Genomic DNA, 12,045 nt, shown 5'->3' on the forward strand with positions numbered 1-12,045 from the left:
ACAAGGACTTAATCGATATGAATGGAGGGCTGCATAGCAACACAGAGCTGAGGCACACAGTCTTACAAAGTATTTTTGGTCTATTTTCTAGTGCAAATATATTAATACACTTTGAAAAAAAGACAAAACTAACTTACAAGTAACATTTTAGCAATATATAGGAGCTTGTTTTACGTAAATCCTTTCTTAACATTAATTTTTTTTTTAAAAGCATCTGTTCTGCTGGCAGATTATTTCAATTGCAACCAGACATTTTTCCCATATTATAAGTGAAATAATCTGCCAGTGGAACTGTTTTTTAAATTTTTTTTTTTGCATTATTAAGGAATTATTGCCATAAATCAGGGGTGTGAAACCTATTTTCCTTTTGGGCCAAATCAAGATCATGAATGCTCTTAAATGGCCGATTCTGCCAAGATATATTGATAAAACCAGTTAAACTGTTAAAATATAAATAAATTCTTCAATTTAAATAATATTGAATGTTTTTTTCTAAAATATGATTGGTTTGCAATAAAAAAGTGTTTGTGGAAGTAATTTAGAAATATTTGCGCTTAAGTTGCATTTTTTGTCAGGGGGCCCAAGATTCCTGGTGGCGCCCCTGCCTGAGTCAGAAGACATTTGGATGCATGTACATTAAGTCCGTACATCTTAGAGCCTCTTGTACATTAAGTAACTCTCGATGAATGGACTATAGACGCCATAAAAAGTGTGACTGGTTTGTAACTGTGGCATCTTATAGCTACTTTGAAAACAAAAAAGAAACACAATATGCTGACACTGACCCCTTGTGGCCAAATGGTGGTACAGCTTTGACATGTTATTTTTCTGTCACATCAAGACCGCTCCATCCATCCATCACCCATCCATCCATCCATCACCCATCCATCCATCCATCACCCATCCATCCATCCATCACCCATCCATCCATCCATCACCCATCCATCCATCCATCCATCCATCCATCCATCCATCCATCCATCCATCCATCCATCCATCCATCCATCCATCCATCCAATGAGGTAGGCTACTGTGGACTATATAGTAAATGTTTCCATCAATAGAACTTGCAGATTCCAATGAACATGCATCACAAGAAACCATTAAAGTGTTAACATATTAGCAGGGTGAATATTTCTTAAGTTTAAAAGAACTTCTCAGAAGTGTTAGCTTTTCTGTAAAACCAAGTAAACATAAAGCTCAAGGGATTCGTGAGAGAAAAACAACAACAAAATGCTTCTTATTTGAAAACTTCTCAGTGCATTATACAGTTTTAGGTCCTAATGTGTGAGAAATGGTTTTGTTTGTCAAATTTTAATAAGTATTAATACATTTAAAAGCTATAAGTCAGTCTATGGGTTCTTTAAGAGGTTTCTTCCTCTGGGAAGGGAGCATTTCCTTTCCGCTGTCATCACATGCTGGCACAAGATCACAAATTGCAACAAGGTCAAAGTCTCAATGCAGGCTCCCTATGATAATTGACTGTATAACTGCATAGTGGTTAACATTCTAAAGTGCACTGTATTATAAATAAGTTTGAAACAAAATGCTGGTAATTCAATTTGAACATGTATTTGACTGGACTGTGTAACATTTATTTAATTAATTAATGTGAAGTAGAAATTTTGTTTTTTAAAAATAAATAGATAAATAAAATCAATTGATTAAGTCAATAAACTGACAATATTAAACTTAATCAAAATGATTTATTTCTTCTCAACAATTTATATAAACAAAACTTAAAGCATTGTATACTTTAACGGACTGTGTTACTTCGCTCTCATTGGTTGCTTTAGGTGACTTACGTATGTACGCGCCTTCCTATTGGTGGTTGGATTAACGCCTACGTCCTGTACCAGACGAGTGAAGGTGAACCCGGTGTGTGTCTGTCATTGCCATCGCAGGAAGCGCCTTTTCCCCGTCTCTTATCGGCAGCATTCGCTTTAACCTGAACCATGTCCCTGTTCATCGACGTCCCTCAGGCCCCGCCTGTAGCTGTCTTTAAACTCTCTGCCGATTTCAGAGAGGACAGCCACCCCCAGAAGGTGAATCTGGGAGTTGGAGGTAAGAGCAGGCAGCTGTCGGCTAACGGTAAAGCTAGCATAACCTCCCTCGGCATTGCTGTCAGTGAGGGAGCCGGGCAGAAACTTCAAAATTGAGCTCGAGCGATGATGCTAGCATATATAAGCATATTTTCTCCTCGCTTTGACCTTCTTTGGTATAGTCTGTACCTTCACTACAAGCTAACTAGCTAGCGAGCTGCTGCTGAGCTGAAGTTCATATACTCTTTTGTATGTTATGCTGTTATGTCATTATAAATCTGAATCTGTCTAATGCTGGAAGAACGTTCTCTTAGCCTCGTCTCGTGACTCGTTAATTTCCCAACCAACCAGCAGTCTCCCGATCTTAAGAAAGTACAGAAATATTTCTGAAGAGTATTTGCTTAATGAGTCTAAACTTTTTCCAATTAGTAAAAGCATTCAACACTTTATCGTGTCAGTGCTGAACATTTGCTGTTTAAATGAATTATTTACTGAATTAAACAAACTTAACAACAGTTTTACGTCAATGGCAGACCTCGACATGTTCATTCATCCATTTATCCATGTACAGACCCATTTTATTAATTAGAATATTCTTGAAAAGCCAATTTATTTCAGAAATATTATTACTATATGAGACAGCTTACATAGATTATGTCCACAGGTGGATGTGTGAATGCCTTTATTTCCGATAATTATGTTGATTTTCCACTTACAGGTAATGAAAACATGATACTCAAAGTTAAAATATAAAAAACACATTTATGACTGAAATGTGGACTTAATGAAAAGCATGTTCAATTCTTGCTTCAAGGTTTTTTTTAAGGTGCTGTTAATCTGACAGGCCCCATCTGAACATATATTGGCATCTCACTCTTAACTGTAGTCATAATCCTTTATTTTGAAAGTCGTGGGTACACATTATGTTGTTCATAGAAGCCAAATTAATATTTTTTGCTAAGCGACTGATAAGTGTAGCAGTCTATATTCAGCAGCTCTGTAATGGAGAAAATAGTGATCTGACTTTAAAGCAAGAGACCAAAAAGATGGAAAATATTTATCAGTTATCTAACTGTTAACTTTGATACCAGTAATTGGGACATTCCTACAATAAACTATGAAATCTGTTCTAATCTTTTGTACGATGCCTAGGCCAGTCACAAGTACCGATAAATCATTTAATTGCATGAATAATTAAAGTGAGCTCTATAATTTCCGTTTGTATGATTTATCATTTCTCTCTTTCTCTCTTTCCACCAAACACTGGATGATAAAACTCTTCAGTCTGGTGTTTTGGTCTCAACCAACCCTTTTTTTCGATGGACAATTTTATTTACAGAGATTTTATTATTCATTTTATTTGTTGTTTTCTTTGTTTATTTTAGATATTTAAAATGTCTTCCAGTTCAAGTGTTAAATGTTCATTAGAAATTATAGTTTATTGATCGTTGAGACTATGTTACTTGAAAATGATCTCAAAGCATATTATCGTTTATTGCAATAACTTCTGGGACAATTTATCATCCAGCACATTTTGTTAGCGTGACAGGCCTAGCGATAGCATAAATATTATTTTGTGTATGGTCTATCATTAGGGTTTTTTTGTTGTTGTTGCTTTTGTGATCTGACTGGATCACCTGATCCAATTAAATGAACTTTTTCACATTGTTGCCAAAATACGTCTGTGTTCACCAGACTGGTTTGGTGAACACAAACTCTCTAAAATCATTCCTAAAGGTGCTTTTAAAACGCCTTCAGGTGTCACCTGATTCACATTTATCATATTTTATATTAAGACATCGTGTAATTTTCCCCATAAAACCACAAAAGTCTAAATTAAAAGCTAGTTGAGTTTAACGCTGATGTACCCCTGGCCTTTCTTATTGTGCCTCTTCCTGAATCTATTCAGATCCACCAACTGGCAGCTGACCTTTCTGGTGTATTTGCCCTCTGCTCCTGATACTTGATGCCGCTGCTCCTGATACATGAACCAGCAGGAGTTCCTGCAGAGTTAATGAGAGCCTTGGAGAAGCTACTTGCACCGTTTCATTTAGTCTCGCGTTACTATCAGTGTATTTAGTGCGTAGTTGGTAAGTGTTTGGGGAATTAAACATGGTTTTTAAAGTTTTTACAAGTCAAAATCTGAAAAGTGTGACATGCATTTACAGTTATTGTAGATGTATCTCTCAGGTGGATTAAGGTCTGTGCTTTGACTGGGCCATTCTGCCTCGTAAGGCTATATGTTAAACATTGTTGATCTTTATGAAGATGAACTCTCGCTCAATTTTGAAGTCTTACGAGATTTCTGCATTTGTCCTGCATTTAACCGAGTAGCTTCCGTTTTCTCCTGATGAAAAGCATCCTGAAAACTTTAGAGCTGAAATAAATTATGGGATTAATTCACTATTGGAATAACTTTCAACTGATTTAACAATCAGTCATTAACTGGAGTATACAGACTCAAAAACATGCCATTTATTGAAAGAGTAGCACCCTCAAAGCAGCAGAATTAAACCAAAACTGTACAAAAATTACATACCTTTTGAGTTTAAGATGGAAAATCCTTCTTTGTTTCAAATTTTTTTACCCAAAACTCAAGTGGCATAGTTTTAGCTTCGTCTGGTTCAAATTCAGTTAAAAATGTTCCATTACGCACCTTCTGCAATCCAATTATTAATCAATTCATCAAAAACTTCATTAAGACGAGCAGAAAGGGCTGAGCTTTTCACATGTTCATGTTAGAAATATTTATCTGCAGATGCATCCTCTGCTACAAGTAATCAGGTTTTTACCAAAGATGTTTTGTGATTTTGCATATTAGGTGGTAAAATGTTTTTTTTTATTTTATTTTAAAAAGTAGTTGAATTTGTATTTTCTTATGTATTTCCAATATTCTATAAAATAAGCTTTAAGGGGTTAAAATGAAAAATCCCCAGAATGTGCCAATTTTCTCATCCAATAAATCATCAGAGTAACAGATTACTAAAATAACTGTGACCTGGGAAGTGTCCGGTTTCCTCCCAGGAGAGCATTTTTGCATTTTCCGTGTCCTTTACATGAGCTGTGACAAATACGAAGCAGGTAAACTGAGGCCATCCTAAATGTCGCTGTGCTTGTGTCCCGTCCAGCTTACCGTACTGATGACTGCCAGCCCTGGGTGCTGCCTGTAGTGAAGAAGGTGGAGCAGCTGCTTGTGGAGGATAACAGCCTGAACCACGAGTACCTGCCCATCCTCGGCCTGCCAGAGTTTCGCTCTTCTGCCTCAAAGGTCGCCCTGGGAGACGACAATCCCGCCATCAAGGAGAACAGGGTGAGTTTGATATGTTTGTGTTGCAAAATGTCTGAACTATTGTCCTGGTCAACAGCCAAAAAACTGTCTGGGGTTTTTCAACTGTTTTAGGGGTCATTTTGATGTGCTGAATCCAAAAATCACTTTGGTTTTGCTCAATCAGGCCAACTTCCTGAACTGTGGCTGCAACATGAGCATCAAAATGCATGACTTGTTCTCACATGTGGATCGGTTTGCTGAGACTCTGGAATCAATGAGCGATGAGCAGCGGGAAAGATTCCAGCAGAATCTCTCAGATTGGAGGATTTTACACAATCAAGACATAATGTTCAATTTACATGGACTTACCATTATCAGTCTTTGTTATTCAAGTTACAGAAATCCACGTTTGTAATATTTAATGTTAGAAAACATTTGCTTTCTCCTAAATCCTTTTTTTAGGTGAGAAATATTAATGGAAACTGTCAGACCGGCGCATCGGGTCATATCCGCACTTTCACAGTGCACAATAATCCAGTCGCTGCCCTGCATGTTTCAGATGTTTCTCTGAGTTACACGCCTGATTCAGCTGAGCGCAGATCAGCAAAAACCTGTCAACTGCAATCAGCTGAACTGAAGCAAGGAAGCTGATTGCTTGGGAAACACTGCAATAGTCACCCCACTGTTACCAACTCCATGACTTTCTTTCTATATTTAGCAACATTTCAGACAAAGAAATCAGAATTGTTAGGTTAGGCTTTTTAAAGATCAGCGATCGGCCAGAAAACTGCAATCGGTGCACCGCTAGTTTTGACAAAAGTGTTCTCTCCAGGGTGTTTAGGGTCACATTTGCCATTAAACAAGATGTGATTGTGCACACAGAGTATTTTCAGAACAGAAACCGAGCTTTGCTTTACTAAGTTTTGTCCTCTTCCAGGTCGGGGCTGTCCAGGCTCTGGGCGGAACAGGAGCCTTGAGGATCGGGGCAGATTTCTTGCGCCGGTGGTACAACGGCGTCAACAACGCAGCCACACCTGTTTATGTGTCAGCACCAACCTGGGGTGAGTTTCATTATACATTTAGCTCAGTCATTGTTAAATAACTTTACTGCACATTTGTTTTTCTGCACTGATATCCTGCATTATGAACAGTTTCTCCTTTCCTGCCAGGGGAACTAGTACTACTTGTTCATTACACTTTAACATTATGCACTTCTTTGGAAAAGCAATTTTTACATCTCTTGGATCGCAAGTCTGATACTTTTATTTGTAAAAACCGTTCAGTGTTTATTGCAACAGTGTTGTACAATTTAGTATTATTATTATTTTTTTTTATTTATTATTTATTTCAACAGGTTTTTAAAAACAAGAAAACAAGCAATTAGTAGGACAAAGTAAACATGTGCATACATAACAAAGAAAAGAGTAGGAAGACGTGAACACATATTAAGTCCCACCCCTTATCCCAGTAAAATGAAATATATTACTTACCAACTCTATAATTTCAAAAATTTGTAAATAAAACCATATTATGATATTTATGTGCCTGTTCAATATACTGTGCTAAAGAGCCAACAAATAAATTACGTTACATAAACAAAATGGTTACAAACTAATTCATAACAAGACAAAAACATCTACAGATAATAATAATAATATCAGTAATATTAGTAATAGTAATTATTATTATTGTTACAATCTTGATTTTTATATATTTAGAACTTTCTTGTGTGAACATTTATACCCGATGCTGCTTTTACACACATATTTTCCCCTTGCAGTGCAATAAAGGCTGTTTCTATTCTCCTGGATGGACATTTATCACGATAATAATTCAGATTTATATTGTCATAATAAATTCTGATTAAAGCTGTCCATATTGCTGGGAGTGTTAGTTTTACTATTTTCTCCACTGTTTGTTCAATGAAACCATAAACAAATGTGAAAATATGATTATTTGCAGCTAAAATCTGCAGTTTAATGATATAAATCACAATTTTTTAAATGACTGTATTCCTAATGAAATGCTAATCAATACTGCTCCTGTTTCTCAGGAGCAGTATTTTTGTTTGGGAGGCTACAGTTGCTGTGACACACAGTCAAAGTCAAAAAAGAAGAAATAAAAATGCTTATTGTCACTTTTATTATTCTCAAAATAATACTGCAGAATATCGTGGTGAAACTTTACTTCCATATCAACCTAATTTCCGTCTCTTGAGGACATTAGGTCTCTTGAATCTCTTCCTCTGTTTTTAAAATAACTTCACAGTAAACATGTAAGTTAAATGAAGTCGTGTCTTTTCTCTCTGTTCTTGTTGGACTCTAGAGAATCACAACGGTGTGTTCACGGACGCCGGGTTCAAGGACATCCGTCCGTACCACTACTGGGATGCTGACAAACGGGGTTTGGATCTGACTGGACTCCTGGATGACTTGGAGGTGAGGAGGAACATCGGCTGCCATCCCAACGGCCGTTCACTGTTAGAAAAACATCACGACACAAGCGTTTCATATCAGTCGATATCAATAATTACTGATTGTTTTGTTTGAAAATAGGCGCAAATCGGACCTGTTGTTATCATCACAACATTTAACATTATCACTATTGCAGAATTTTCTAATGTGGTGAAGGGCTTAGTTTTCATTTGGTACAAACTCACAGTCTATTTTAGCACATCATGTTTAGGCCTGTCGCAATTAATCACATGATTAATGACAATGAAGTCAATCATTTTCATTTGCCTGATTTAATGTTTTTCTTTTTTTCCCCCTTTCTATTAAAAACTAGATGACAAAAGCTAGTTTTGGTCTCAACTGGCCTTTTTTTTTTTTTGAAGGACAATTTTGTTTACAGAGGCTTCATAATTAATTTTATTGTTTCTGTTTTGTTTATTCATTTAGGATATTTTAAAATTTCTTCCAGTTCCAGTGTTAAATGTTTATTAGTATTAAAAGTTGATTGATCTTTCAGAATGTGGTTTTGCTCTATTATGCTATTATTACCATCATATAATTTGAAAATGGTCTCAAAACAGCAATATTATAGTGTATTGCAAAACCGTCTGGGACAATTTATCATCCAATAAAATTTGCTATTGTGACAGGCCTAATCATATCATATTCATTTCATGCAATGAAAGCAAGTCCCAAACAAAACCTGAAGGAAATTTTCATCTCTCTCTTTACTTGCATGTTAGTTTTGTCTTATTTCAGGATATTTCCACTAGAAACTACACCAGATTAACCTGATAGGATTTTGTTTTTGCAGTAATAAAACCTTTGTGCAGCTTAATCTTTTATCATATTGTTACATCGACTCAAGGAATTCGGTAAAAAGCAACAAAAATTCACCATAAATTTGATTGATTTTGTTTGAACAGAAAGCTCCAGAACACTCCATCTTCGTCCTCCATGCTTGTGCTCACAACCCGACCGGCACCGACCCGACCCAGGAGGAGTGGAAGACCATCGCAGAGGTCATGAAGGTAAAACATGGAGCTGCTGATTTAGTTTGTATGTTAAAGTCGCAGTTTCCCTGTTATTATTCCTCTCTTTCTTTGTTTTCCAGAGGAGGAAGTTGTTTCCGTTCTTCGATTCAGCTTACCAAGGTTTTGCCTCCGGTAACCTGGAAAAAGACGCTTGGGCGATCCGCTTCTTCGTCTCGCAGGGCTTTGAGCTCTTCATCGCTCAGTCTTTCTCCAAAAACTTTGGACTCTACAGTCAGTGGGCGTCATGAACATCATTTATTCAGCTCTGTAAGTTTAGAAAGCTAATATTTTTGCCTGGTTCTCCTAGATGAGAGGGTAGGGAACCTGACGGTGGTTTCCAAGGACAACGAGAACCTGACCCGCGTTCTGTCCCAGATGGAGAAGATTGTGAGGACGACCTGGTCCAATCCGCCGTCTCAGGGAGCGCGAATCGTCAGCAAGACCCTCAACAGTCCTGAGCTGTTTGCAGAATGGTTCGTTGGCGTCACTGTTGATGTGTTTTAGAGACATTCAGCTGTTCTCCACATGAATAGAAATCAGAAATAAAGGGAACCTTTTAACCAAAAATCACATTTCCCAGGTTACGTATGTCCGTTTGGGTCTCTACTGCTTAAGGAAAACCCACCCAGCCATATTTTGGCAATAAGTTGATGTTTTTTGGTGTGTGGAGAATGAAAAAGCCTCCCAATAAATCCTATTCAGCGTGGACTTTGCCATTATCTAGCAACCCCAGTCGAGGCCACCCAGTCACCAAGCAACCCAAACTGAATTCCAGCTCATTTGGTCAGCTGGTTTTACCGCTGTATGAACTGTACAATGGCTGCTGGAAAAGACACCAATTTTGTTGTTGACTTACCATCCAGAAACCACTTGCTGCTTTCTTGTTGATTGTGCAGGAGCCTCCACTTCTGCTTTTCAAAGATGTACAGTTGTTTATTTGTTAGCAGCTGTTGTCACGTTCGAATGTAAACGTTGAGTTGGGGGGCGTGGCCAGCTGCAGCGTAATTGGATTTAAAGAGCCAGGACGCCTTAAAACAGCAGACTAAAATCTCATTACCTAAGAATTATTTTGTGCAAAAAAATATAATGAGCTTGTGTTGTTTAGCCCACAGACCCATCCTAACTTGTTCAAGGAAGCTTAATGGGTCACCTTTAAATTTTCTGTTGACTTATTTTTCTTATGTCCCCGTCCCTCCAGGAAGGACAACGTGAAGACGATGGCAGACCGGGTCCTGCTGATGAGGGATCAGCTGAAGAGCAAGCTGCTAGCTCTGGGCACTCCAGGCACCTGGGACCACATCACTCAGCAGATCGGGATGTTCAGCTTTACTGGCCTCAACCGTGAGTAGAAGAAACACACACACACACACACACCAACACAGCAGCTTCTCTCTTGGTCCTCAGTGTGGATAAGCAACACCTGTGCACTGCACTAACATGCTAGCAAACAATCTGGATCAGCTTCACTCCATGAATCAGAGTTAAGGTATTTACATAACTCTGTGTGTGTAAATGGGTCTCACCTGAGGATTGTGGACATCAGCCACTGATGTACAGGTGACGTCAAAGCCAGGTCCTATAGAGACACGTTTCTACCCCACCTGTGCTTTCACAAATCTATTACAGCCGTTTTAACTTCCTGGTGCATTCAGTCCAAACCACAGACTAGATTGTTTCCATCAAAAATACCTCTAAAGTGAATAAAGTAATATGTTTTATTATCAAATGTCACCAACAGCTTCATCAGCACTATAATATAATATTGATAAAAAAAATTTCTAATTCCCCATCCAAATTATTTTACTTATAACAAGACATTTTTTCTATGTTACAAGTGAAATAGTCTGCCAGTCGAACAAGTTCTTTTTCACCAATATTAAGGAATTATTACCTTAAAACAGGCTTATTTGTAAGTTACTTAACTTACAAGTAACTTGCTGAAAAGTTAGTTGTAAGTTAGTTTTGTCTAAGAGATTTACACTAGAAACTAGACCAAAAATACTTGGTAAGATTTAGTGTTTTCCAGTCCTACATCCTGCAAGCTGTCGCTGCTTCCATCTTTTCCACATAGTTGTTGTTTTGAATGCCCCCACATTTTTATTTTCATAACAAAATGACAGTCCTTGAATCGATCTCAGGTATTCTGTCCAGTTCTTTTAAAGCTGGTATGTGTTTTTTGTGCTGCAGCCAAACAGGTGGACTACTTGATCAAAGAGAAGCATGTGTACCTGATGGCGAGCGGTCGCATCAACATGTGCGGCCTGACCTCTAAGAACATCGACTACGTCTCTCAGGCCATCCACGAGGCCGTCACCAAAGTCTAGTAAACGTCCACGCTCCCAACCGCTACTGTATCCACAGGAAGTACTGTCATGTCTCCACCTCAAACCCGCTCATCTTCTCCTCTGATTGGTTGAAAAGTGTGACAGGTAAACCAATTAGAGGCCAGGTATTTTTTTTTTCCTTTGTCACGTCAAGTTTCTGGAATGAGCACAGTAAATTATTCCCTGTCAACAGAACTCTATACCTGGATGCTACAGTCAGATTGTAATTAGTTGTCTCCATATGTTAGTGCAAACCAAGATATTTTAGCTGAAAGAATAATCGGTTTTAAACCGAACTGTAGAATAAAACTATTGTGCTTCCTCTGTAGATGTGTAAATGTTGGCTTAACCATTAGCTAAGCTAATGGTTAACTTTAAGGTTCGACTATTTCCTGCTTATGCACTGAATTGCAGCTGTGACAAATGACAAGTAATGAAGAAAATCATATTTTCCTATTTTAGACCATTTCATTTTTAAATATTTTAGCTTGTATCTCTGTGTGTATTGCAGCCGCACATTGCTGCCATCTATTTACTTAATATTGATGAAGAAATGCGAGACGCACAAAGATTTTTCCTTTTTTTTCCCCATGGTTTTTGTTTCAATCGTTTCAAGAAGTTGCGTTTGCAGCTCAGCAGTAATCTTCTCTGTCGTGACAAGATGAAGAAGAAAAACCGGTGCCTGTTCTAAGTTTTGCCATCTTAGCATCGTTTTCGTTTATCCGTTAGCTTCTTTGAGCCCCTCTGTGCCATCAGTGAAGAAAATCACCTGCCTCCTCACTGTTAAACATTTCCCCGCAGTGCCCTTAACTGTTTCACACAGAGACACACTCTCATCTTGTGCCAGTGTTTGTAAAGGCATGTTGCAATTTGTTCATTCGTAAATAAATTATTAGACACACATACCATGTCAATTCTCTTGAG

The 12,045-nt window shown here is 37.8% G+C and overlaps 1 protein-coding gene across 1 annotated transcript; it reads left to right on the forward strand.

Moving 5' to 3' along the window:
* Positions 1-1,831: 1,831 nt before the first annotated feature.
* LOC122830292 (aspartate aminotransferase, cytoplasmic-like) lies at positions 1,832-12,029 on the forward strand. Its single transcript, XM_044115536.1, has 9 exons — positions 1,832-2,064; positions 5,171-5,352; positions 6,248-6,371; positions 7,636-7,748; positions 8,690-8,794; positions 8,878-9,028; positions 9,105-9,270; positions 9,996-10,138; positions 10,985-12,029. The coding sequence occupies exons 1-9, from the start codon at positions 1,956-1,958 to the stop codon at positions 11,119-11,121; spliced, it is 1,230 nt and encodes a 409-aa protein (XP_043971471.1). The 5' UTR covers positions 1,832-1,955; the 3' UTR covers positions 11,122-12,029.
* The last annotated feature ends 16 nt before the right edge of the window (positions 12,030-12,045 follow it).

This window comes from Gambusia affinis, linkage group LG04, assembly GCF_019740435.1.
Source record: "Gambusia affinis linkage group LG04, SWU_Gaff_1.0, whole genome shotgun sequence".
NCBI classification, from domain to species: domain Eukaryota; kingdom Metazoa; phylum Chordata; class Actinopteri; order Cyprinodontiformes; family Poeciliidae; genus Gambusia; species Gambusia affinis.